Genomic DNA, 27,216 nt, shown 5'->3' with positions numbered 1-27,216 from the left:
AGATCTAACAGGTTATGATAGGGACTTTGGAAAGAACCAACTAAAGAAGCAAGGAATATTATCTGTGCCTAATCCTATATAATAAAAGGCTAATATGCAAATTGACCAAACAGCAGAACAACCGGTCGCTATGACGCGCAGTGACCACCAGGGGTCAGATGCTCAATGCACTCAGCCAGAAGCCGGGCTCACGGCTGGTGAGCGCAGAGGCAGCAGTAGCGGGAGCCTCTCCCACCTCCGCGGCAGTGCTAAGGATGTCTGACTGACAGCTTAGGCCCACTCCCCTTAGGAGGCTGAGGGGATCTCCCTCCCCCACCCACCAGTGCAGAAATTTCATGCAGCAGGCCTCTAGTAATTTTATATTATTCTTTAGTGTGGCCACCAGGAGTTAGAGCAGTGCCCTAATTATTGTGACAGTTTTTTTCTTTAATCCCCTCAGTACTTCATAGGGAGTGCCTCTCTTGCTTATGGTCCTTAGTTTTCCAGAGATGCTGATAGATTCCCACTGTATCTCACCTCCAGTCCCTCATCCCCTTTCATCCTCACTTTCTAGTGATTCAATTTCTTTAATGGTTATAGGTCTATAATGGTTTTCTATTTTCTTTTCAAATAGTTTTGATAGTTATAACTTTTCTAGGAAATCCATTATTTCATTTAATTTTTCAAATTTGAGCTCATAAAACATTACATTGCTTTTATTATTTTCTAAGTGTCTTCAGTTTTGTCCCCTTTTGCATTACTAATACTGTTAATTTGTATTTTAAGCCCTTCTTTGTCCATTTCCTGGTCTTGGGCAAAGAATCAAATAGTACAAGAATTCCTATACACCCATTACCCAAATTCACCAATTTTTAACATTTTGCCACATTGGTTTTATTCTCTCCCCCCGTATGTATGTACACACACATACACACACACACACACTTTTTGAACTATGCATTTAAAGTAAGTTGCATATATCCTACCTTTTACCCCTTAATACTTTAGTGTATTTTTCCTAAGAACAAGGATATTTTCTTAAATAACCACAGTGTAATTATTTTATTTAGGAAATTTAACATAAATATAGTACTTTAATGTAGATTCCATATTCCAGTTTTGTCAACTGTCTTAATAATGTTCTTATAACATTTTTGTTCCTTCAGTACAAAACACATGACATTAGCTGTCATGTGTCTATTCTCCTTTAATCTAGAGCAGTTTTTCTTTTATTGACAGACATACTGAAGGAGTACTGGCTCCCTTCCTTCCCTTTTTAGTAGCTGAACTGCTGTTATGCGAGAAATACGCCATTGTTTCTTTTGTTACTTTTTAAAAATTCTAAAATCCCATGCAGTTTAGAACAGTGTTAAATATAAATTCTTATTAATGATTAGTAAAACTATGTATTTAATAACAATTAATTTCATATTTAATAGTATGCCTTGGTGTTTTTCATAAAGGATACAGTTTCTATATCATCAGGAAGACTAAAGTTCATAATATGAGGCAACTGTTTGAGATGCCAATTAGTGATTTTGGTTATCAAATAATTTGAATTTGGAATTTTTGTTTAAAAAATGAAATGATTCAAAGGTATTTTAGAAAGTTACTAGTAAAATTTTTTAGGTTTGGTTACCAACCGTACTACTTTTTAGATAATACTATTTGTAAACATAAATTATTACTTGTAAGGTAGCAACTATAATAAAGTACATAGTAGTTTGAAAGTACATATTTAATTTTACTCTGCTCTCCCAAATTATTAGTTGTTGTAAGTTAAACAAAAATACATTTATTCTCATTTTTTGCTTGGTCTATTTTAAATGCTTGTGGAAAACAAGTCTAGTAGTTTTATGATGGTAATTTTGGTCTGTATTTCCCAAAATAACTTAGAATATATCTTCAGAAGTTTTAGTTGTTAAGTGGCCTTGGTTTCCCTTCCCCCCTCCTCCTCTCCCCTCCCCCCATCAAATACCCTAGTATTTCTTGGGGGAAAACAACAACAACATTGGGAGATTGAAATGTTTCCAGTGCTTTTAGAATCCATTAACTTATGCTTCCCAAAATCTATTCATAAGTTCTTTGAGGTCCTGAGCACCTTTATTATTCAAATTCCTCCCCCTCCCATTCTCAAAAAAGGTCTCCCCTCCTAATTACTGACCTCCCAGCCTCTAAAGCAGTGGTTCTCAACCTTCCTAATGCCGAGACCCTTTACTACAGTTCCTCATGTTGTGGTGGCCCCCAACCATAACATTATTTTCGTTGCTACTTCATAACTGTAATTTTGCTACTGTTATGAATCATAATGTAAATATCTGATATGCAGGATGTATTTTCATTGTTACAAATTGAACATAATTAAAGCATAGTGATTAATCACAAAAACAATATGTAATTATATATGTATTTTCCAATGGTCTTAGGTGACCCCTATGAAAGGGTCATTTGACCCCCAAAGGGGTCACGACCCACAGGTTGAGAACCGCTGCTATAGGGGAAACACTTCTCCCTCTCTCCCCTCATCTGTATCAGATTTTAATATGTTTATGCTAATTATAGGTTCACTTTCTTAATTTTGGACTTTACCTGTTATGTGTAGTTTTTTCATAATTAACATCTATTCAACCTTAATAGAAGAAAGAAAAAAAGTTTTTCTTTTTGTGAATACTTGATTGAAAGACTTTAAGATCTCATTAAAATATTCATGGTTCCAAAAGTATTTATCTAGCTAGAAAATAATTTAAACTGGTATGTCTTACCCAATTTAGGTCTGTTCAGATCTGTATTAGACTGCAAAGCTATTCTTCCAAATACCCCTACATAATTGTATTTTTCCTCCTCCATTATAATAGTCACTTCCTAAGGCTGCCTGCAGCCAGTCTATTTGCAGCAATTATATTCTACTCAAACCTGGTCATGTCTGTTGGTATGTCAAAGTCTAAAAAAAAAATTTTTTTTTTAATACAGCCATAAACATTAATGTGCTTTTGAATCTGTTGTTGCTTTTTTCTAGCTTTAAAATTTTTCATCATACACTAATTTTTTTAGTTTCTAATAAATAATAATACTTCATTTCAAATCCCAACACACTTGTAAGTGAGCAAAAGTTCAAAAAGTTCTAGTATTATGCTGATTCTAAAATGTGACTCCTTGATTTGTTCTTATTTGTTAACAAACCACATCCTTAATGGATCTTAAAGGTTATTGATGTCATATTGTTTGGGCAACGTATTCTTTCATAGTTATTCTTGTGTCAGTCTTATTCACTTTATAATTGCTATTTACTCTATGCTTATCTTTCTATTAATTTAATGTAAAATATATTTTGGGTAGAAATGAGGGCAGAGCCACTGATCCCCCCCCCCTTTTTTTTAAAATATATTTTATTGATTTTTTTACAGAGAGGAAGGGAGAGAGATAGAGAGTTAGAAACATCGATGAGAGAGAAACATCAATCAGCTGCCTCCTGCACATCTCCCACTGGGGATGTGCCGGCAACCCAGGTACATGCCCTTGACCGGAATCGAACCTGGGACCCTTCAGTCCACAGGCTGACGCTCTATCCACTGAGCCAAACCGGTTTTGGCCACTGGTCCCCTTTTTATTTTTACTCTCTAATTTACAAATGTTTTTGAAAGTTAACCATGAAGGTCTGATGAAATTTACATTTTTCCAGAACTCTTTAACTCTAGAAAGAGGTATATTCGGCTATTAATTAGGATTACTTAGAGATGCATTTCAAGTTTAACATGCAGCTCTGTAGAATCCCTTTTAGTTTACTACATTGGTAATTAATAGGTGTAGTTCTCTTTTAGCTAGAAATAATTTATCTCCTTACCTATTTTTCCTGCAGAGTAAATAAATCACCTACTGATTTTGTATTGGTGAATTATAATTGCTTACCAAGAAATGTAATTGCTGTTTTCTACAATTTGGTTGTTAATTGTATACCAATATGAATATGGTAAACATTGAGCTCTGTTTTCTGTATGCTTATTATTATCAACATTACTGTTATCGTAATATACATAATTAATATAGTGAAAACTCCAATGGAGTAAAGTCAGAGCACATTGTTCTGATATAGTTTAGGGGCAATGGAAGGAGGGAGGCAGCAGAACTCACTAATTTTTAAGAATCCTTGCAGCCCTTAAAACTTTGTTTTTTAGGAATGCAGACTTAGTATTACTCACATGGTGGGTAAAAGTCTTTTGAGGCATTATTCTACCTGTCTTTCTTTGTTTTGTTTTTTTTTCTAGCAGGCTTAATTCACTTTATTTTTCTTGTATATAATTATGTGGTGGCCACAGCTGGAGCCTGGGCCCTCTGCACAGACACTCTGGTGTGGGTCTTTACAAGATGGTCAGTGAGTTCCTGATAGGGAGACTTGGTGAACACACTCTCTTTCCAGAGATCTGGGGTGAGATAGCTGTAGGTCTTAGAGATGGCATCAAAGGTGGCCTTGGCAAAGTTGCCCAGGGTGGCAGTGCAGCCCCTGGCCAAGGTATAGCAGTCGTCAGTACTGGCCATTATCAGCAACTTCTTTGGCACAGAGGCCGAGACAATGCCAGTATCCCCTGGGGCAGGGATGAGGCGCACCAGTAGAGCCACAGTGCCAGTCACCTTGCAAGGAACGGTGTGGGGCTTGCCGAGCTTGTTTCCCCAGTAGCCTGCTGCACTGGCACAATAGAGAGCTTGGCCAGGATAATGGCTCCATGGATGGCAGTGGCTACTTCCTTTGAGTACTTCACACCCAGACCAACATGTCCGTTGTAGTCCCCAAAGGCGACAGATGCCTTGAACCTGCTCCTCTGGCCCCCAGCACATGTCTGCTTTTGCATGGGCATAATCTTCAAGAACTCATCCTTGAGGGATGCCCCCAAGAAAAAGTCAGTGATCTCAGATTCCTTGATTGGCAAGGAGAATAGATAGATCTCCTCCAGGGACTTGATCATCATATCCATGATCAGACAGCCCAGCTTGGTGTCGGGGATCCACTACTTGTCCTAGGCCTTGTCTCTACCAGCTCTGTGGCCTCAGCTCCGGATACCGCTGCCAAGTCCTCCACGGAAGCAGCTGCGACCTGCTATTCCAGGGCCCCAGGCCCTTGTGCAGCACCGTTGTCATCCGCCATTTGGCATTTCCTTGGAAAAGAATCTCTACCTACCTTTTAAAATACAACTTTAATGTCTTTTATTTTTTTGAGGTGGACAGTTACCTTTATTCTTAATGTGATGAGAGTAAATTTATTTGTTTGTTTGTTAATTCTTACCTGAAGATATTTTTTCCATTAATTTTTAGAGAGGGGACGGAGGGAGAGAAAGAGAGAAACATGGATGTGAGTGAGACACAGTGAGTGATTGGTTGCCTCCTGCATACACCCCGACCTGGGCCAAGAATTGAACCTGTGACCCTTTGGTGTGCAGGCCGATGCTCTAACTATTGAGCACATCAGTCAGGGCAAGAGTGTTTATTTTTTAATGCTACTTAAAGTCAGAAGCAAAAAAACTTTCTAACATATTGTGTGACTTAGATGAGAAATTTTTATACTTTGGATATGGAGGCTTTGAGATTATGTATAAGTTGAGCGATGCAAAATGTTTTAGGGAGTATATTTTTAAAATTACGTAAAAAGAATGATGGCTGATTATGCCAGTAGATTAACTGCTTTTTTTCTTTTGCCCACGTATATATCTTTTTGAGGTCTTTCTTTATGTAGCTTCAAGTTGTTGTCACTGTCATCTCACCTTGTCAGACAGAGTTCCTTGACCATTTTTTTTTTTTTTGCAGGGCAGATCTAGTTGCAGCAGTCTCTGATCTTTTATTTATTTTCCTTCTCTTTTGAATTTCAGTTTAACCAGCTATAGGGTTCTTGATTGACAAGTTTTTTTTCCCATTTAGCACTTCAAATGTATTATGCTGCCCAATATATTTTTACTGATTTCAGAGAGGAAGGGAGAGGGAGAAAGATAGAAACATCAGTGATGAGAAAGAATCATTGATCGGCTGCCTCCTACATGCCCCCTGCTGGTAGATCGAGCCCACAACCCCGGCATGTGCCTTTGACCAGAATCAAACGTGGGATCCTTCAGTCCACAGGCTGTGACGCCCTATGCTGTCCATTATCTTTTGGTCTCCAAAGTTTCTGAAGAGAAGTCATTTAGTATCCTTATTTAGGATCCTTTTATGTAATAATTCACTTATCTTTCTGCCTTCAGGATTCTCTGTGTGAATGCCTTTGAGTTCATCTCATTTGGAATGTGTTTAGCTTATTGCATATTTATATTCATGTCTTTTTATCAAATTTGGGGAGTTTTCAACCGTAGTTTCTACAAATATTTTCTCTGCTTCTTTCACCTAGTAAGTTTTTCACTGTAGTTATTGTACTTTTCAGCTCCAGAATTTCTTTTTGGTTTCTTTTTAGTTTTGGGGTTTTTTTTTTTTTTTGGTCTTTATTTATACTTCTATTTTGTTCATACAACATTTTCTTGATTTTTCTCCATATCTTCATTTCGTTCTTTGAATATCTTTAAGACCGTTAAATTTTTTTTAAATATTTAAGCTGACATTCAGTATTGTATTAGTTTCAGTTGTACAACTTAGTGGTTAGACACTTATATAACTTATGAATTGAACCCCCCCATAAGTTTAGTACCCACCTGATGCCATACATAGTTATTACAATATTGACTATATTCCCTATGCTGTACTTCACATCCCTGTGACTATTTTGTACTTTTTTGCCAGTTTGTACTTTTTTTTTTTAATCTTTATTGTTCAGATTATTACATTTGTTCCTCTTTTTTCCCCCCATAACTCCCCTCCTTCCAGCTCCCACCCCACCCTCCACCCTCACTCCCCACCCACTGAGTTCATCCATAGGTGCATGATTTTAGTCCAGTCACTTCCCGCATCTCCCACACCCCTTTTCCCCCAAGAATAGTCAGTCCATTCCCTTTCTATGTCCCTGATTCATTATAGTCACCAGTTCATTCTGTACATCAGGTTATTTATTCACTTGATTCTTAGATTCATTTGTTGATAGATGCATATTTGTTGTTCATAATTTGTATCTTTACCTTTTTCTTCTTCTTCCTCTTCTTAAAGGATACCTTTCAGCATTTCATATAATACTGGTTTGGCGGTGATGAACTCCTTTAGTTTTTCCTTATCTGTGAAGCTCTTTATCTGACCTTCAATTCTGAATGATAGCTTTGCTGGATAAAGTAATCTTGGTTGTAGGTTCTTGGTATTCAGCACTTTGAATATTTCTTGCCATTCCCTTCTGGCCTGCAAAGTTTCTGTTGAGAAATCAGCTGACAGTCGTATGGGTATTCCCTTGTAGGTAACTGAGCCTCTTTCTCTTGCTGCTTTTAAGATTTTCTCTTTGTCTTTTGCTCTTGGCATTTTAATGATGATGTGTCTTGGTGTGGTCCTCTTTGGATTCCTTTTGTTTGGGGTTCTCTGCGCTTCTTGGACCTGTAAGTCCATTTCTTTCTCCAGGTGGGGGAAGTTTTCTGCCATTATTTCTTGAAATAGGTTTTCAATATCTTGCTGTCTCTCATCTTCTGGCACTCCAATGACTCTGATATTAGTCCGCTTAAAGCTGTCCCAGAGGCTCCTTACACTATCTTCACACTTTCGGATTCTTTTTTCATTTTGCTTTTCCAATTGGGTGTTTTTTGTCGAATCTTTGGTTTGATTCTTGTGCTCCTCTGGTCTGCTATTGGGTATAATATTCTTTATTTCAGTCCGTGTATGCTTACTTTCTAATTTCTTTATTGTAGCATCGAGGGTCTCATTAGTTTTCGTGAGGCTCTGCACAAATTTGTGGCAAGCCCTCAAAATTGCGATTCTTAGCTCCATATCCTCCATTTCTGTCATGTTTTTTTGTCTCCGCATCTTTTATGCTTTCTTGGTGCACCCCCTTGTGGTCTTTGTGCGCAGTCTTGTTCTAGCCAAGCCTTAATTGTTGTAGTTAACACTAGAGGGATTTGACCACCAGGCCGACTGGCTGTGGAAATCAGCTGTGGGAAAACTTCAGTCTTCAGGGGAGGCGCTAGTCCAGCCCTTGCCTGAGGCGATCGGCAAATGGCTGTGCGCAGGGTTTTGGCGGGGCGGGCTCAACAGGGCGGGGGGAGGGAGCAGCTATGGCCGCTCTCAGTCCATCCCCAGGGGCTCTGCCTCTCTGTCCCAGCAATCGCTGCAAACCTCGGAGGGGCCGTAGCCAGACAGTCCCGCTTCTCCCGTTTGAGTCTGGGTCCCTAGAGACTCGCCTGGATCTGTAGCCCAGAGTCTGAGACTCGCTCCTGATTGAAAACGACAATCGCGCCCTCAGCCGCCAGCCCGCTTTGCACACGCACCCTCACCACCGCACCGCCGTACCTTTAAATTTTCCACACTGCGCCTCCTCCGTGCGTCGGAACGCTGTTGTTTTTGCTTCTAGTTGAAGAGACTCTCCTCAGCCAGCCTTCCCGTGGTTCTGGTTGATGTCCGCTCCAACTTTTAGTTGTATTTTTGAAGTGGTTGTCCACGGCGGCAGTCTCCGGTGTTTACCTATGCCGCCATCTTCGATTCTCCAGTTTGTACTTTTTAAGACAGTTTTTAAAAAAGCCTTTGTTTAGTAGATCTGCTATCGGATTGTTTTCAGGACCAGTTTCTATTAAACCCACCCACCCCATCCCCCATCCCCCTTATTTTGTTTAGCTAGCCTTACCATACTGTTTCTTTGTATGCATTGGGATTATTCTGATTGAACACTGGGCATTTGAATCTAATAATGTGGTAACTCTGGAAATCAGATTGTCTCATTTCCCTATGGTTTGCTGTTTTTGTTACTACATTGTTATTATTATTTTTCTCTGTGCCAAGGATCAGAATAAGATGAACTTAATGTCTTCTTATGTCTTTTCTGAGCCTTTCCCTGGGTATGCATAGTCACTTTCTAATTTCCCCCAAATATGTTGTTGTTTTTGCATTTAATGTTTGGCTCTCAAAATGGGAAAAAGCAAAAAAATGGCAGCTAAAATAGGGTGCTAGCCCTTTAAATACCCTGGAAGTCACTTCATTCTGATGAGAAATGACTTGCAGCAATGAGGGAAGGTACAACAGTGGCTGCCCTCTTCTTTCTCTTTACCTCTGTGATCAGAAGCAGCAGTCAGTGATAAGAGCACAAATATCTGGTGGTTGTAGGACAGGATTCTTTTTATCTACCCTGGCTCCCAAGATTTGTGTACTTGCTGCTCCAGGAACTACTCCCACAACTCCCAGAAATTAACCACAATTTACAGTCCATGCGTTCCCCTGGAAGTTGCAGGCTTTCAGCAGACTCCAGACTTCCAACATAGTTTTATCAGACAGATTCTGCCAGTGCAGTTGTTTAGGTAGGAGGACAGATTCCTGGTTCTTTGCCATCTTCCTAAAATCCTCTTCAGTCCCATCTTAATTTCTGTAGTGAATAACTTTGTGAAGTAGATTTAAGTAGCAAGAACTCTGTATTAATATAGGGTTGAAATAATCACTAAAATATAATAGCTCTTCAGTTTGTATTTAAGAGTTACATTAGATGCATTTGACACATATAGTAATTTTTGGCATTTCACTTTTGACAGGTGGTTTTGGAATGTATGCTTAAAAAGGACCTCATTTACAATAAGGTCACTCCAACATTTCACCACTGGAAGATTGAAGACAAGAAATTTGGCCTTACCTTTCAAAGTCCTGCTGATGCTAGGGCTTTTGATAGAGGTATTCGAAGAGCTATAGAGGATATTTCTCAAGGTAAGTTTTCTTGACTATTTTCTTAATCTGTTAATCAGTTATCTATAGTAAAGTAGAGTTACTTTAAGCAAGTCAGCTTTTGTGATATGTGATCAGACTTTGAAAGCTCACTGTAGGTGAAGTAGATAAAATAATGGGCTCCTTAGTCTGTTTCAAATTTGTTACATCACAATATATGCCAATTAAATTTATTACCTTGAAGAACCCATCAACAGTTCCCTTCAGATAATTCAGGTGATTTCAAATAAGAGGTTGAAGAAGAGGGGAGCAGTCAGTTCCAGCTTTTAAAATCCTTGTGTATATGTTATATCAGTCATATTCTTGTTTTGGTAATGATAAAAATAAAATTTCTAATAAATATAGGTATACGCCAGTTATTCTATGTCAGAACCCCTTTCTTTCTTATTTTTTTGAAAGAGAAATGCTTTTTTAAAAAATATATTTTATTGATTTTTTTTTAAAATATATTTTTATTGATTTTTTACAGAGAGGAAGGGAGAGGGATAGAGAATTAGAAACATTGATGAGAGAGAAACATCGATCAGCTGCCTCCTGCACACCCCCTACTGGGGACGTGCCCGCAACCAAGGTACATGCCCTTGACCGGAATCAAACCTGGGACCCTTCAGTCTGCAGGCCGACGCTCTATCCACTGAGCCAAACCGGTTAGGGCAGAACCCTTTTCTTTTTACCTGATTTCATTATTGACAAATATTACAACCCCATCTATTTCTTTGTAATCTTTCCAGTCTGTTAAAATTATTAACTCTAAAGCTTGCAGGTTTTAAAAAGAGGGAGACTGTATATACATGTAAGACTGGCCTCTGCTTAATTAAACAAAGAAATCACATTAAAACTAATTTCTTCCCCCAAACAAGTCAAAACTTGATTTGTTTTTCTAATTAAAAAGGAATATCAACTACACTAATAAAAGAGAAACATGGTAATTGGCGTACGACTGCTACCCTTTTCATTGGCTAATCAGTGAGTATATGCAAATTAACTGTCAGCCAAGATGGCGGCTGGCAGCCAGGCAGCTGGAAGCAAACATGAGGCTCGCTTGCTTCAGTGACTACGGACTCCAACATTCCCCGCCTGACTTTCCGGCCTCTCAGTTGCAACTCTAAGCAACTATCTACTATGTTGCAAATAAGAAAATAAACAAAAGCCCAGAAACCGGCTTTCAGTCAGCCGGGCTTTAGCAACATTGTATCGATGTTTTCAGCGGCGAGGCCTCAGAGCTAAAGCTGGCCCAGAATTAAAAAAAACAACAAAAAGAAAAGAAAACAAGGAGCGGTTGGAAGCTTCAGTCACTCGCTTCCGGAAAACAGCCCTCAGCCCCTCACCCAGACTGGCCAGGCACCCCAGTGGGGACCCCCACCCTGATCCAGGACACCCTTCAGGGCAAACCAGCCGGCCCCCACCCATGCACCAGGCCTCTATTCTATAAAGTAAAAGGGTAATATGCCTCCCGGCACCGGGATCAGTGTGACAGGGGGCAGCGCCCAAAACCCCTGATCGCCCTGCGGCTCTGTGTGTGACAGGGGGCGGGGCCACAACCTCCCTATATGCCCTGCTCTGTGCCTGATAGGGGGGAGCTCCCCAATCCCCTGATTGCCCTGCGGCTCTGTGTTTGACAGGGTGCAGTGCACCAACCCCCTCCCCCCCATGGTCCCTGCTCTGTGTGTGACAGGGTAGAACCATAACCTCTCCATCGGCCCTGCTCTGAGGGTGACAGTGGCGGTGCCCCAACCCCCTGATCGGCCCTGCTCTGTGGGTGATAGAGGGTGGCATCCCAACCCCCCTCTACGGGCCTTGCTCTGTGTGTGACAGGGTAGAGCCATAACCTCCCCATTGGCCCTGCCCTGAGTGTGACAGGGTGCAGCACCCCAACCCCCTGATCCGCCCTGCTCTGTGTGTGACAGGGGGCGGTGCCCCAACTCCCCTATCGGCCCTACTCTGTGAGTGACAGCGGGGAGCTCCTCAACCCCCTGATCAGCCCTGCTCTGTGCGTGACAGGGTACGGAGCCCCAACACCCCTGATGGGCCCTGCTCTGTTAGTGACAGGGGGCAGCACCCCAACCCCCTGATGGGCCCTGCTCTGTGCGTGACAGGGGGTGGCGCCGCAACCTCCCCATCGATCCTGCCTTGAGTGTGACGGGGCGGTGCCCCAATCCCCCAATCGGCCCTACCCTGAGCGTGACTGAGGGTGGCATTGCAACCTCCCGATCTGCCCTTCTCTGTGCATGACGGGGCGGTGCCCCAACTCCCCAATCGGCCCTGCTCTGAGCCTGACCAGGGGCTGCACTTAGGAATTGGGCCTGCCCTCTGCCACCCGGGAGCAGGCCTAAGCCAGCAGGTCATTATCTCCCGAGAGGTCCCAGACTTCGAGAGGGCACATGCCGGGCTGGGGGACCGCCCCCCCCCCCCCCCCCCCCGGCCCCGAGTGCACAAATTTTTGTGCACAGGGCCTCTAGTCTTTAATAATAGAATGGCTTCTGTATAAAGTAACTGCATCAATATTAGATAACATTGTGATTTGTATATTTTGAATATTAGAAGAAATGAACTAATTATGAAACAGACCATAGGCAAGAACATGGAGATGCTTAGTATAAATCTGTATTAATAGTACATGAAACTGTGGTTAAATAATTTATTTAGCTACTTTAAATATTAGAGTTTGTTAAGCAAATAATGTTTGATTTCCAGTTCAGAAAGAAATTCTAAGAAATGATAGCAGTCATTTTATTTTTATAATCAGAGCCCATAAATTATTTTTATGACAGTGTTCTTGATGTTGGCTGCACATTAGAATTACCTGGGAGGCTTTTGAGAAATAGAATGACTAGTTCTCACTCCAGGTCACTTGAATCAAACTATTTGGGGAGTGGAGCTGAGGCATTATATATATTTTTATTTATTTATTTTTAAGTTCCTAGACATTTCAAATGTGATAAGGAATTGTTATCCTAGCTGAATTATTATATTATGAATTTACAAAAACAAATGAATATGCATCCTCAGATTCTCTAGCAAATGTTGTGGTTCTCAAACACTACAATAAACTTTAATTTAAAAAATGCATGGTGCCCTTGTGCCTCACCTAACAGGCGTTTCTGACATTATTGGTTTGGTACTGTACTCTAGTGTTAGTTTCCCAGTTGATTCTGCTATTTAGCTAGTGTTGAAGAACCAGTGCTTTAAAGAGAAAATCGTTATCTATGGCTGTTAAAATTCATATGATTTATGTTTAAGTTTTGAATTACTTTGAAGCCTATACTTATGTTCCCATAAGAACACACTTTCACTAGGGTCAAATAGATTGAGTTTAATGTTCAAAAAGACAATTTATAAGGAGAAATTTACAAACTCCTAGCCAGGTAAAATAGACTGCTACTGTATTCAATCGATCTTATTATTTGTAAACATTATTTTAAATATACTGGTTAACCTTATTACCAGTTATTATATAGACTTTGAACAATCTCATTAAATTTCTCTTCCTTATTAGCCTTCTATAACAATAAGGAAAAACTTATTGCAACCCTTTTGAAAGGACAGATTTCTCATCTCCATGCTAGCTATGTCTCAAGGGTAGCATAAACTCAGAATTCATTGCTAGGAGAAATCCCTCTTTATGAATTTGTTAGAACTAAAGGCTCTCTTGAACATAATAAAAATGTATACAGAGACATTGATGCGTAACGGTCAATAGCAACAATTGGCCATTGACTATCAATAGTGAATTAAGGCTCATTTATTTTTCTTACTATAGCAACTAAAATCCTACTTCTGGGTACTAAATACTGTTTCCTGGATCAGAGTATTTAGACAGATTGAGGAGATCACACATGGACATTATCTAACACCAGAGGAGTGTGGTGCACATAGTTTACCTAGTGCAGCGGTTCTCAACCTGTGGGTCGCGACCCCTTTGGGGGTTGAACGATCCTTTCACAGGGGTCGCCTAAGACCATCGGAAAACACATATATAATTACGTATTAATCACTATGCTTTAATTATGTTCAATTTGTAACAATGAAAAACATCCTGCATATCAGATATTTACATTACGATTCATAACAGTAGCAAAATTACAGTTACGAAGTAGCAACGAAAATAATTTTATGGTTGAGGGTCACCACAACATGAGGAACTGTATTAAAGGGTTGTGGCATTAGGAAGGTTGAGAACCACTGACCTAGGTGTTTGAGTATTTTGGAGAAATCAGGAGCAGGGCTTGCTGTAAATAGTACACTTTTCACACACAGAAAAACATCTCTTTGTAAGTAATTGGAAATTTACCTGCAGAAGAGAAAAACAATCACTTTGTTCTCTATTCTTTTAATAAAGGGGCACGTATGAGTGGCCAATATCAGATTGGTTGCCAGGCAGCCCAGAATGATCTCTGATCAGTCTCCTGTAGTATTATAATGACATAGTCAATTAGTCAGTAATACTAAAATCTAAGACAAAAATTTTATGTTTAATTAAACTTTTACCTGTTTTCTTAGGTTGCCCAGCATTAAAAAATGAAACTGAAGGAGCAGATGATGACTTACAAGTAAGTAGTTGGCTTGAAAGAATTTTTTAAACATAAAGGATATAGAGCAGGGGTGGGGAACGAAAAAAGGTTCCCCACCCCTGAAATAGAGGAAATAACTAGCCTTAATAAATAAATAACTCATAACTTTTTAAGAAACTTTCTAAGGCACTGTATTTGTCAAGAAATACAGAGAAGCAGAATCAATAGTATGTATATATGTATGTATGTACATAACATATATAGAGAGAATGTTGTTTTGGTTTGGATACACACACACATTGTTTTTTGTTTGCTTTTGAACGAATTGGCCCACGTGATTATCAAGTTCAAAAGCCACAGGATAGGCAGACATGCTGGAAGTTCTGTCACTAGTTGATGTTTTGGTCTTGAGTGGAAAGGCAGTTTTGAGACAGACTTCCTTCCTCTTTAGTGAACCTCAGTCTTTTTTTAAAATGTTTTTATAATGAGCCCCACCAACTCTATGGAGGGTAATTTCCTTTCCTCAGAGTCTACTGATTTAAATGTTAGTCACATGAGAAAATTACCTTTACAACAACAACATTTAGACTGGTGTTTGACCAAATAGCTTGGCATCATAGGTTAGACAAGTTGACACATAAAATTAACTATCACAGATACCCCACCCATTAGGAAGGTACTTATATAAAAAATTCACAGAAAAGGCATTGCAAATTGTTAATAAGCATATGGACACCCTTCTGTTTTATCTCACTGTTAATCAGCAGGTAGCTTAAGTTAACATATTTTAGTTAACCTAATGACCAAAGGTTTAAAAATTGATATTATATCCCATCTTGTGTCTGTCCATGAGATTGGAGCCAACTCAGTGACATATAACACACATACAAAAAAAAGCAGAGGAGAAATACTCAGAGGCTAGTAAATATGTGAGGTAAATTTTTCTAGACATCCTATTTGAACAATTTTAAGAAGAATCAACATCCATAATTAAAACTACCAAAGAAGACTCTTGACTTTACCTTATTTTTTCATGATATGCCAAAGTTTTTGCATGCCATTCTTATTTTGGAATAAGATGTTGGAAGTATAAAGTATTCAAATTCATTTAACTCAGCAATTTTTAATCTTTTTTCATTTCATTGCACACATAAGCTAATTACTAAAATTCTGCAGCACACCAAAAAATGTATTATTATTATTATTATTTGCTGATGTGCCAGAAATATAGGTGTAATTTTGATTTATTTACACCGGACGGCTGTTGTTGTGTTTGCTGTCATCATTTTTTAATTTGACATTCTAAGGGAAAAGACAGAGAGAATCAGTGATCGGCTGCCTCCTGCCTACCCCCTACTGGAAATCGAGCCTGCAATGTAGGCATGTGCCCTGACTAGGAATCGAACCTGGTTCATAGGTCAACGCTCAACCACTGAGTCACACTGGTGGGGCGAAATTGGCTTTTTAACTACTTTATTATGGTAAAGTACATCTTGTTTCATAACTCACCTATGGGGCCCGGCATAAACATTTTGAAATTATTTTTAGTACAAATTGACTGATTTATGGTAGTGGTTATGTCAGGCTTACTTTATTGGTCATTATTTGCAAAAGCAACTAAAATGGTTTTAAAAGAGTAACTCATTATCTAAGTTTTTAAGCCTAAAGGAGGTAATAATTGTTATATTTAGATCAGACTTGAGGTAGTAAGAGGAAGAGATCTCAGATTTCATGCTTTTGGCAAGTAGAAAGATGATACCTAATTGATATGAAATGAAAAGTTGTTCTATCTTTTCTTTCTGCTACTGAGAAGTATTTGACTAATATCCTTTTTTAGAATTGGGTAATGTCATTTCTGAGCCAAAATGATTAAAAGGTTTGTGATTTATATTGTTTAAAGTTATTTTGTTATAGGCTAGGACGATATAAATTGTTCGTATACTAATTTTCAAAGTTGGTAACATTTTAATAAGGCTCTATATCTGAAAACTAAGTTAATAGATAGGTTTATTTAGTTAGCTAGGCCTTTTTTAAATTCTTGCATGTTGTATTTAAATACATATATACTTTTTAAAAAAGCACTATGAGGATCAATCTTTTCCATTTTGATTGTGTTTTTGTTAGGATTTTTGTTTGTATTGGGGATGGTGGTGGTTGGAATTCAAGTAGCATAAATCATAAAATTTGAACCCACATGATCTGACTTCACAGTCTTTGAATTTTAGCCCTTATATCATGTAACAGTACTACTAATTATTTAACCATTCACATTCCATTCAACATTTACTTTATTTTCCACAGCCTTTTACATTAATTTTTGTTGGTATTTCTGAATGTGATGTTTGAATTAGATTCTAGAAATAGATTTGTCATTTAGAGGATTGTATAAAGATTTATATAGTTATCAGGAACTATGTAACTACTGCCTATTTACTCAGATTTGGAGACAATAAAACAATCTCTGAAAATCTAATACAATTTTTTTGAAGTCAAACTAAAGTTACATTAGGAAGGTAGTTTAGTTTTTCTGCTTATTAATTTAGGGTGGAGGACTTGTTTTCCTTTTCTGTTTTTGCTGGGCATTATATATTGGTACATTTCTCATATCCCTTTCATATTGTTTCATCACTGATTACTGTATTCAGGTTGCTTAAACAATATACTATAAATGCTGTTAATGTTTTCAGACAAAGCTCATAGACAAATGCAGAATTTAAAACTCAAGGTTTATTCTTATCTTTAATCAAATGTAACTTAAGAAATCTAATGAATGAATAGGAGACAATTATAGTCAGGTCTGAAATGAATTTCTACTGGATGCTACTCCAAAATGTTAATAGTGGTTTTGTTAAGTTCATGGAATTGTTAATCATTTCTTCCATTTTCTATGCTAAGTTTGCATAATTTGAGTATATAATTTTAAATGCCAAAAATAACTTTGGTAGCATTTTTAGCATATCCAGCACTGAAATATAAAATTTCTTTATCAAATAACATTTAAAATTTTTTTTATCATTTTTAAGTAAACGAATAGTATAGTCATTAAAAACATCTATTGTTGGATAAGACTCAGCCACACCTTTTGAAACCTGTGATTTGTGATATACAAAAAGGAAGTTTTTGAGCAATAAATAGACTGTGATATTTACTTTCTCATACTTAATTGGTTATTTATTAGGAAACATACATTCAAAAAGGCTTGCAGAACAACACTTAAGTTTTCTCTGTGTCAGGATTACTACAGGAAGAAGAGCAAAGGTGGAGAGAACCAAATTTTGTTTTTATTTTCTTCACAGCTGTCATCTAGCCTTGTGATCTAGTAGAGAGCTACAGCCCAAATTGTTTTATTGTTTACCTGGCATCCTTTTGCCTCTACACACAAAATTGCCATAGTAGTCTTGGAAAAAGAAAAAGCTAAACAATCTCTTAGCAACCATAGGAGAATAATTATTATACCAGCCTCTGAGAGTAAAACATTAAAGTTGGCATGGGTTTCTCTATAGATAATACAGATGAGTCAATGCCAGCACAATACTGAAAGCATTGAATGTGCTTTCAGTAGCATAAATCATAAAATTTGAACCCACATGATCTGACTTCATTTTTAAGTGCTGAAGATCATGCAACTGTATGTACATTTTCTAGTCTTGTGGAAGATTTTTGGCACTTCCCACCACCTAACTTAAGATTATGTCCATGTTCCCGTAGTAGTTTTTTTTAAAGGGTTATAATCCAGTAAAAAAAAAAAAAATCAAACTTGACTAAACCTGAACACGTTTTACTCATTTGTACAAAAATTAAGAAAGTGTTTTGGTTATTACTAATTTTACTTATGAAAATGGTAAAGATAATCCTTTTGGAAAATAACACTAAAAATGTTTTTCTTAATTGTATTGGAAAAGATTGGTAAATGATAATGCCCAGTGTGAGCAGAGATGTGAGGAAATGGTTCTTCTTTCATATACTACTGATCGATTCTCTTTGTAATGTAATTGGAATATATGCATATCCTTTAGTCAGTAATATTATTTATAGGAATTAATCCTAATGAAATAATACTACCAGTCCACCAAGATGTATTTATAAGGAGGTACGCATTGCTATGTATGTAACAAAATATTGGAAACAATGTCCATATGTAGAATATTGCCTATGGAATATATAATATATAAACTACTCAACTTCTTTGTAACCATTTCAAAGCACTTGGACATATTTATATATTGACATGGGAAGAGATGTATGATAAATTATGAAGTAAAAAAGGTACTATGTGGACTCTAAAATAAAATGGAATCAATTTATGCATAGAGATTAAACATACTTGCATTCAGAATTCTAGAAAGATGTAATAATAGCTGTGCAGCACAGTTCTTGGTACATACCTTCCTTTTTAAGGTGCAAAAGAGCACTGTAGTTGTAATTAAAAGCTCATTATAATTAAATATCTCTCTCACATGGAATGGTTAACCTTCTAATTCTTCCTAAGTTACGTTCTGTAAGTTTGTTCATAAAGTTGATTTTTTTTTAATTATTATTTTGACATGGCTCCCTAATCATGTACATTTCAGTTTTTGGAATTGCTATTCAAGTGTTGGTAGTGATACATTCTTACTGATTTGCTAAATACTTGTTAGAGTGAAAGTATCTAATTTTTTATTGTTGTTTTTATATTCTGGCAACTAATGAGTTGGGGATTGTTCCCATTAGGCAACTGCTGAAGAGAATATTCCCAGTTCTCGAGTGAAAGATCATCTTTTCCAGCAAGAGACTGTTGTTACCAGTGAGCCTTATAGGAGCTCAAGACCTTCTCCCTTTGAAGATCTGAATGCCAGAAGAGTCTACTTGCAAAGCCAAGCCAGTCAGGTGAGAAGATAAATATTTTCCAGTATGTTATTCATATGTATAGAAGTTGGGTGTGTTAGACAAGGGTTAAGGCCATCTGCACTTCACCAGGCAAAATAAACAAGCAACAATAGAAACCCAGAAGAAGGTGATTTATAATGAATCAAATCCAGAATTAAGATAATAAATATATAGGCATAAAGTCCTTTACAGATTTAATAATTGAGCCATAAGTTTGACTTTAAAATTTTCAGTGACAAAGGTGCAAAGGATAATTGTATTAGTTACAGTGCTTTTATACTGTGTGAACTTGAGTAATTTAATTCATACCCACTATGTGTCTACAAAATCAAAGTTGTTTTAAAATATCTACTCTTGATTGGTGTTACCTAAAATATGTATTTGTGTTCAGTGACATAATGGCTATCTGTACCTAAATACCAGCTGATTTTGTTGTTGTTAATCCTCACCAGAGAATTTTTTTTTTTTCCAATGCTTTTTAGAGAGAATGAGAGGGAGGGCGGGAGGGAGGGAGACAGACATCAATTGGTTTCCTCCTGCATGCACCCGTACTGGGACCAGGGATCAAAACTGCAACACAGGTACACATGCCCTTGACCAGGGATTGAACCCACGATGCATCAGTGAATGGGCTAACTCTCTAACCACTGAGTACACTGGTCAGTTGATTCTTATTGAATGGTTCTCATTTGACCTGAGGGCTTCAGGCATGCAATTTACTAGGGAAGAAATTTGCATACACTGTATAGATAGTGAGACAAATCAAATGAACAACATGATAAAGCATTTAGTTTAACTAATTGTTTTATACCGTATGAAAGACTCCGTGCTTTAGAGTTGAGGGATAAAAAGGAAAATAAACCTTTTTTTCCTTTGGTGTCTGTTCTAAGGGTTTCTAGTGAGGTATTATATACATGCTCATGGTGTTGCAGGGTGCACAGGATAGAGACATTGAACTTATTGTGAAAAATGAGTAATTGCCCTGGCTGGTTTGGCTCAGTGGATAGAGCGTCGGCCTGCAGACTGGAGAGTCCAGGGTTTGATTCTAGTCAAGAGCACATGTCTGGGTTGCGGGCTCAACCTCCAAGTAGCGGGTGTGCAGGAGGCAGCCAATCAATGATTCTCTCTCATCATTGATGTTTCTATCTCTCTCTCCCTCTCCCTTCCTCTCTGAAATCAATAAAAAGTATATTTAAAGAAAGAAAGTGAGTAATTTTTCCTGGTATGCCTAAAGGATGGGAACAGTTAACCATTTACAGTTACAAGAGTGGGGCTGCCAATAAGGATTGGGGAAAAGGACACAGGAGTGATAGGATGCATGTTTTAGAGTGAGTGTATTACTCATTCTGTCATAACAAAATACCACATAGTAGGTATCTTAACAGAAATACCTTAGAGTTCTGAAGGCTGGAAGTCCCAAGATTAGGGTGCCAGCCAGCATGGTTGATTCCTAATGAGGGCTCTCTTCCTGGATTACAGACAGCTGCTGCCTCCTGTGTCTTCACCGGGCAGAAAGGGAGAGCATTAAAGTCAGCAAGCAGACTGGTGTCTTTTCTTATAAGGGCATTAATCTCATCAGACCAGGACCACACCCTTCATAACCTTATATTTCCCAATGATCCTATTTCCAAATACCTCACCTTGGGGGTTAGGGTTTCATGTGAATTTTGGCAAAGCATGAACATTTAGTTCATTTCAGGGAACAACATAAAAGATGCACAACATGGAGGGTAAAAAAGGGGCAGATAGGACAAGGGCCATATTGTTGTATTTTTATGTTCTATGAAACACCTTGGACTTTCCTTGTTGCTTCGCAGACCTGGGTACATAGTCATGTGCCAGAAGGCACAAGAAACCACAATAAACAGGTTTATGGAGTCTCAGTTTTACTCAAAAACAAAAAATTCCCAGATGTTAATATTAGTTTACATTCCTGAACACTTGTTATTGCCCTGATTTGGTCACTTGATGAAAGTAAAGTGATATTTTATTACTAGGGGCCCAGTGCACAAATTCGTGCACCTTGAAAGGAACTGTGGTTCGAGAGGTTGCAATGGGCACAGGGGCGGGTCTCAGCCCATCCTCCATGCCCCCACCATGGCCCTGAGTCCTCGGTCCCCTCTGCTGGCAGCTCCGCTCCTGCCTCCACCGCTCCCATGCGCTGATGGCACTGGCCCCACTTGCGCCTGCTGATGGCACAGAGCGATTGGGGCTGGTGCCAGCAGCGGTGTGAATAGGGCTGGCGCCATCAGCGGGTGCAAGCAGCGGCTGCTGCCCCGATCACCCCTCAGGAGCAGGGCGAGGTGGAGAAGCCTCAGGGGCGATTGGGCCTGGCAGCCTCTGCTCGCACCGCTGATGGTGCCAAGCGATTGGGTGTGGCGCCGGGTGCAAGCAGGGTGGGCACCAGCAGTGGGTGCGAGCGGTGGCTCTGGTGCCAGCAGCGGGTGTGAGAGGGACCGCCGGCCCCGATCACCCCTCAGGCTCAGGGCAAGGTAGAGAAGCCCAGAGGAGCAGTTGGGGCCAGCAGCTGCTGCTTGCACCCGCTGATGGCACTGAGCAATCGGGGCTGGCACGAGCAGCGGCTCTGGTGTTGGCAGTGGGTGCGAGCGGGGCCGGCGCCAGCAGCAGGTGCGAGCACCAGGCAGGACCACAGTGCATGGGAGTAAAGAATTTTCAGTAACCACCAGAAGCTCGCCCCAATGACAGTGACCGGTGCCCCACCTTGGTCTGGCGCCCCTGCTCACCTGCTCCACCATCCTGCCGTGGCTGATGCCCACCATGTTCCACACGCGCCCCCTGGTGGTCAGCACACATCATTGCGATCGGTTCCGCCATTCGGTCTATTTGTATATTAGGTTTTTATATATACAGATGATTTTAATTTCTATTTTCCTTATTACTACTGATGTTGTGCAGCTTTTATCATATGCCTCTTGACCATGTAGAAATTGTTTTGTGAAGTGTCCAAGTGTTTTACACATCTTATTGAGTTGGTTTGTCTTTCTCTTATTGATTTAAGGCATTATTTTATTTTAGAAATAAGTTTGTTTTTGTTGGATATATGTATTGTTGCTATATCTACTCCTACCCTATGGTTTGCCTTTTCACTCTCTTAATTTATTTTGCTGAATAAAAATTTTAATAAAAGCAACTTAGCAATCTTTTCTTCTATGGTTAGTGTTTTTTATGTCCTGTTTAAGAAATTGTTGAGTACTCTCACCAAATCATGAAGCTATTTCATGTTATCTTTCAGAAGCTCTATTTTTTTTCCTTTCATTTGATTTTTATAAGTTGTGTGAGACTTTTACCCCTACCTGGGTAGTCAGTTGATCCAGCACCATTTATTGCAACCATGTAAAACTCAAAGGCTAACATGGGCCAAATAAACAAGGTTTACGGTTATGTGGGCTGCAAAAATATCAAAAGCTTCAATTTTCATATAAACGTAGGTTTATTTCAATGGAGACATGCTGAATACCAAGGGCTGAAATAAATGACTAATAATTAACAAAATAATAGAACATTTTAATAAAAATTAATATTTTTTCTTGAACATTAACTACCAGACACTAAATAGCTACACAAATTAATAAGCATAACGCAAATAAACCTATTTTTTTTGTTCTCCAGAAGCAAAATATTTTCTGTTGCACACACCAAACAAGTCAGTACAAGACTAATGACATGGCAATTGGCTGCTAAAATATTCACTGCTAGTATTAGTGGAGAGAAATGGTGCTCCTGCTTGCAAGGGAAGTGAATGCAACATGATTATAGTAATCAGTCATTAGTGAACGTTGTAGTTCGCTATTAATAATTATGCATAACAGGATATTGTAAAAATTAAGTTACAAAATTTTTATTAAAACATTTCTTACAGACCGTTACATTGGCTGGGCCACAAAAATATTCATTGTGGGCCACAAGTTTGACATGCTTGATCTAGTGAAAAGTCTCTGTTTTCTGTAAACTACTGCATTGCAGTGTCAGCTTTGTCATGTGACTGTATGTGTGTGGATCTGTTTCTAATCTCTATTCTGTTCCCCTTGCCTCCTTGTCTATTTTTATACCAATACCAGACTTTTAAAATACTACAGCATTATAATGATTCTGGGATCTGGGAGTTAATGTCCTCTAACTTTGTGTTTTAAGATTTTTGTTGTTGTCGTTTAATGGCTCAACATATGGCCAAGTGCTGTATGCACTTGAAAAGAACGTGTATTCTTAGTTAGATGTAGTGTCTTTTGTATATATTAGGTCAGGTTGGTTATTGAACAAATATTTGAAATTATGTTATATCTACACTAATAAAAGAGAAAGATGCAAATTAACCATCTCTTCGCTACACCCATAAGCCACGCCCGTCAATCAGGAGCCAGTATGCAAATTAACCCAACTAAGATGGCCGTGGCCACGGAGCTGGAGCAAGCAGGAGGCTTGGGTTGCCCCCGGTTATGGAGGAAGCCAAGCTTCCCGCCTTCCCTGGCCTGCCCTGGGCTCCACTCAAGGCTACAAAGTTTCAATTATAGAAGATAAATAAATCCCAGATACCTGCTTCCAGGCCATTCTAGAAAGAAAAAACGGAGAGGCTGGGAGCTTGGGTCACCAGGGGGCGTGGCCAGCCTGAAAACGGCCATCAGCCCCTCACCCAGGCTGGCCAGGCACCCCAGCAGGACCCCCACCCTGATCCAGGACACCCTTCAGGGCAAACCAGCCGACCCCCACCGATGCACCAGGCCTCTAGCCTATATAGTAAAAGGGTAATATGCAAATTGACCCTAACAGCAGAACAACTAGGAATGACTGGTCACTATGACACACACCACCAGGGGGCAGATGCTCAATGCAGGAGCTGCCCCCTGATGGTCAGTGCGCTACCACAGGGGGAGCTCTGCTCAGCCACAAGCCAGGCTGACAGCTGCCAGCACAGCGGTGGTGGCGGGATCCTCTCCCGCCTCCTCAGCAGCCCTAAGGATGTCCGACTGCAGCTTATGCCTGCTCCCTGCTGGCAAGTGGACATCCCCCAAGGGCTCCCAGGCTGCCAGAGGGATGTCTGACTGACAGCAGGTGGACATCCCTGAAGGGGTCCCAGACTGCGAGAGCGCACAGGCTGGGCTAAGGGACCCCCCCCCCCCCCCACTCCCCAAGTGCACAAATTTTTGTGCACCAGGCCTCTAATATTCTTATAAGTTTAAAAAATAAGCTTGTCAGTAACTATGCAAGGTATTTTGAGAAATTTCCAATGTGAGCATAGAGTCATCTTTAATTCCATCAACTATATATTTTGAAACAGTTATACATTGCATGTAATTTTACAATTGTTAGACCTTTTTGTTGAATTGATTCTTTTGTCATTGTGAGATATCCTTCTTTATCTCCGATAATACTTCTGCCTGAAAGTCTACTTTGTCTGATATTAGCATTAGGCTATGTCAGTTTTCTTTTGGTTAGCACAAAATAACATATTTTCCATTCTTTTACTTGGAACATTTCTCTATATAATAAAAGCATAATATGCTAATTAGACTGGATGTCATCCCGAGGTCTTTCTTTCCAGATAAAGCCACAGCGGTGGGGGCTGGGGCCAAGGCCCTTGCACATATTTCATGCATCCGGCCTCTAGTCTTTATATAAGATGTCCCTTTTAAACCATATATAGTTGGGTTTGCTTTTTCTCAGGGTGTCTTTGAGATTTTTATCCATTTACTTTTACTGCAATTATTGATATATTTAAGTACAAATCCACCATCTTATTTGTTTTCTACTTGCCCCATTGAATCTCTGTGAATTTCCTCCCTTTTTTTCTCACTTTGCTTATTCAAGTATATTTAACTACTTAATTTTATCCCCTTATTAACTAACTAGAGGCCCGTGCAAAGTTACAGTATATTTTGTTGATTCTTTAGACTTTACCTTTAATTGTATTTTTTGTTTTGGTTTCTTTTCCCTGCACAATGCAGGGATCCTATAATACCTTAGTCTCTCTCATTTACTGTTCATGGTGTCACAAATTTTAATTCTTCTCATTCTCTTTATTGCTCTCCTCCCTCTCTCTCTCTCTCTCTCTCTCCCTCTCTCTCTCCCTCTCTCTTTCTCTCTCTCTCTCTCTCTCTCTCTCTCTCTCTCTATATATATATATATATATATATGTATATATATATATGTATATATACACACACATACACAAAACCACAAAATATTATTTTAAAGTCAATATTTATTTAGATTTATCTACCTATTGTGTTTTTTTTATGCTCTTCAGTCCTTTCTTTATTACTATATTTTCATCTAGGATTATTTGTTGTTTATTGCTGTCCATCTTTTTGTTTTGTTTTGAATCTGTGCCTTTATATCTTTGAATGGATTTAGAAATTTCTCCACCAGTGTCTCTTCAAATATTATTTCTAGATCTGAGGCTCAAGGAGAGATAAAGACTGGAGATAAAAACTTGGGAATCATTATCCAAAGATGGAAATTAAAATTATGAGAGCAGTTAGAATTACTTTGTAAGAATGGTGTTCAAAACTAGAACACTGCCCTGGCTGGATGGCTAAATTGGTTGGAGCATTGTCCCATGCACCAAAAAGTGGTGGATTTGATTCCCCATTAGGTTGAGGGTTTGATCCGTGGTCAAGGCGTATATTGGAGGCAACTGATTTCTCTCTCTCTCTTTCTCTCTCTCTCTCTCTCTCTCCCCCCTATTTCTCCCCCCCCCTTCTCTCTCTCTCTCCCTCTCCCTCTCCCTCTCCCTCTCTCTCCCTTCCGCTCTCTAAAAATAAATTAAAAATTTGAAGAAGAAAAAAACATCTTAGAACACTGGGGTAACTAAATATTAAGGACAGTGAGATAAAGAAAAATAGTCACACAGGTAGGAGAACTAGGAAAGGGTAATGTCTCAGAAGCTTAGGAAGGAGAGTTGAAAGGAAGTGATGGAGTAGTTAATATCTTACAATTAAATGATCCAGTAAAATTTGAATTCATCTTTATATAGGTAATTGATAATCTTAGCACAGTTTTAGTGGGATTAGGAGGCATTCATGACAGGAAAGGAAAGAGACAGTATATTATTATTATTATTATTATTATTATTATTATTAGTTCTTTTAAAAAGTTTGACTATAAAGTCTTCCTTGAGAGAGTAGATAGAGGGGTGGAGAAATTTCTAAATCCATTCAAAGATATAAAGGCACAGATTCAAAACAAAACAAAAAGATGGACAGCAATAAACATTCATCAGGGCCAAGGATGAATGTACTTATAATTTGAAGGGATAAGGAAAGAAGGTAAAGTTCAGGGCAGAGAGAATAACATAGAACAAAGGCACAAAAGAGACTGTCAAGGACATAGGTAGAGAAATTAACAGAAAGATGCAGCATCACTTCATCCTTCAAGGCGGAAGAGAAGTTCAGGTAGAATTATAGATGTATTATGAAGGAGACAGAAATGAATGGAATTTAAACTATCAGTTCAGGATTGTGGGCCCTAGCATTCTTGGATGCGCTTAAATTTTAACTTTTGTATTTTGTTTTGTTTTTAATCCCAAAGACTTGAATGGGGCAGGGGGTTGAAAATAAAATAAAAAATCATGTAGTAACTCTCAATACAGTCATACAATAGCATATAAGTATAGTTTGAAATATTCAAGTTGGACACAAGGTTATTTAAGGTTGCAAGAAACAGACATTCTCAAGCTATGCCAGATAGTCAGGACACATATTGTAGGGACCTGGGCAAATACCATGATAGAAGCACGTATTCAGACAACCTCCCTGGTCCCCACAAAATTGGGACCTTCAATTATGATATCTTTTAGTTTCCCTCTACCCTGACTAGTTGTAATACCAGTTTTTGTCATCTCAGTAAATGGTATATCATTTATATGTTTGCTTAGGGCAGCGGTTCTCAACCTGTGGGTCGCGACCCCTTTGGCGGTCGAACGACCCTTTCACAGGGGTCGCCTAAGACCATCCTGCATATCAGATATTTACATTACGATTCATAACAGTAGCAACAACACAGTTAGGAAGTAGCAACGAAAATAATTTTATGGTTGGGTCAC

General features: G+C 38.9%; 1 protein-coding gene and 1 pseudogene across 1 annotated transcript in view; one reads left to right on the top strand and one right to left on the bottom strand.

Annotated features, from left to right (window-relative positions):
- The window catches only part of SPRED1 (sprouty related EVH1 domain containing 1), a 125,453-nt gene that overhangs the window by 70,211 nt on the left and 28,026 nt on the right, over window positions 1-27,216 (top strand). The window contains exons 3-5 of the mRNA XM_070425299.1: window positions 9,594-9,762; window positions 14,281-14,330; window positions 19,002-19,157. Coding sequence (XP_070281400.1) covers window positions 9,594-9,762; window positions 14,281-14,330; window positions 19,002-19,157 — 375 coding nt within the window. The remainder of the gene's footprint in view (window positions 1-9,593; window positions 9,763-14,280; window positions 14,331-19,001; window positions 19,158-27,216) is intronic.
- On the bottom strand, window positions 4,276-5,116 carry LOC139017212 (small ribosomal subunit protein uS5 pseudogene; annotated as a pseudogene).

Source organism: Myotis yumanensis, unplaced genomic scaffold, assembly GCF_028538775.1.
Source record: "Myotis yumanensis isolate MYYU_CA2020_CCGP unplaced genomic scaffold, mMyoYum1.0.hap1 SCAF_1, whole genome shotgun sequence".
Taxonomy (NCBI): Eukaryota; Metazoa; Chordata; class Mammalia; order Chiroptera; family Vespertilionidae; genus Myotis; species Myotis yumanensis.
This window is presented reverse-complemented; position numbering and strand designations above follow the sequence as displayed.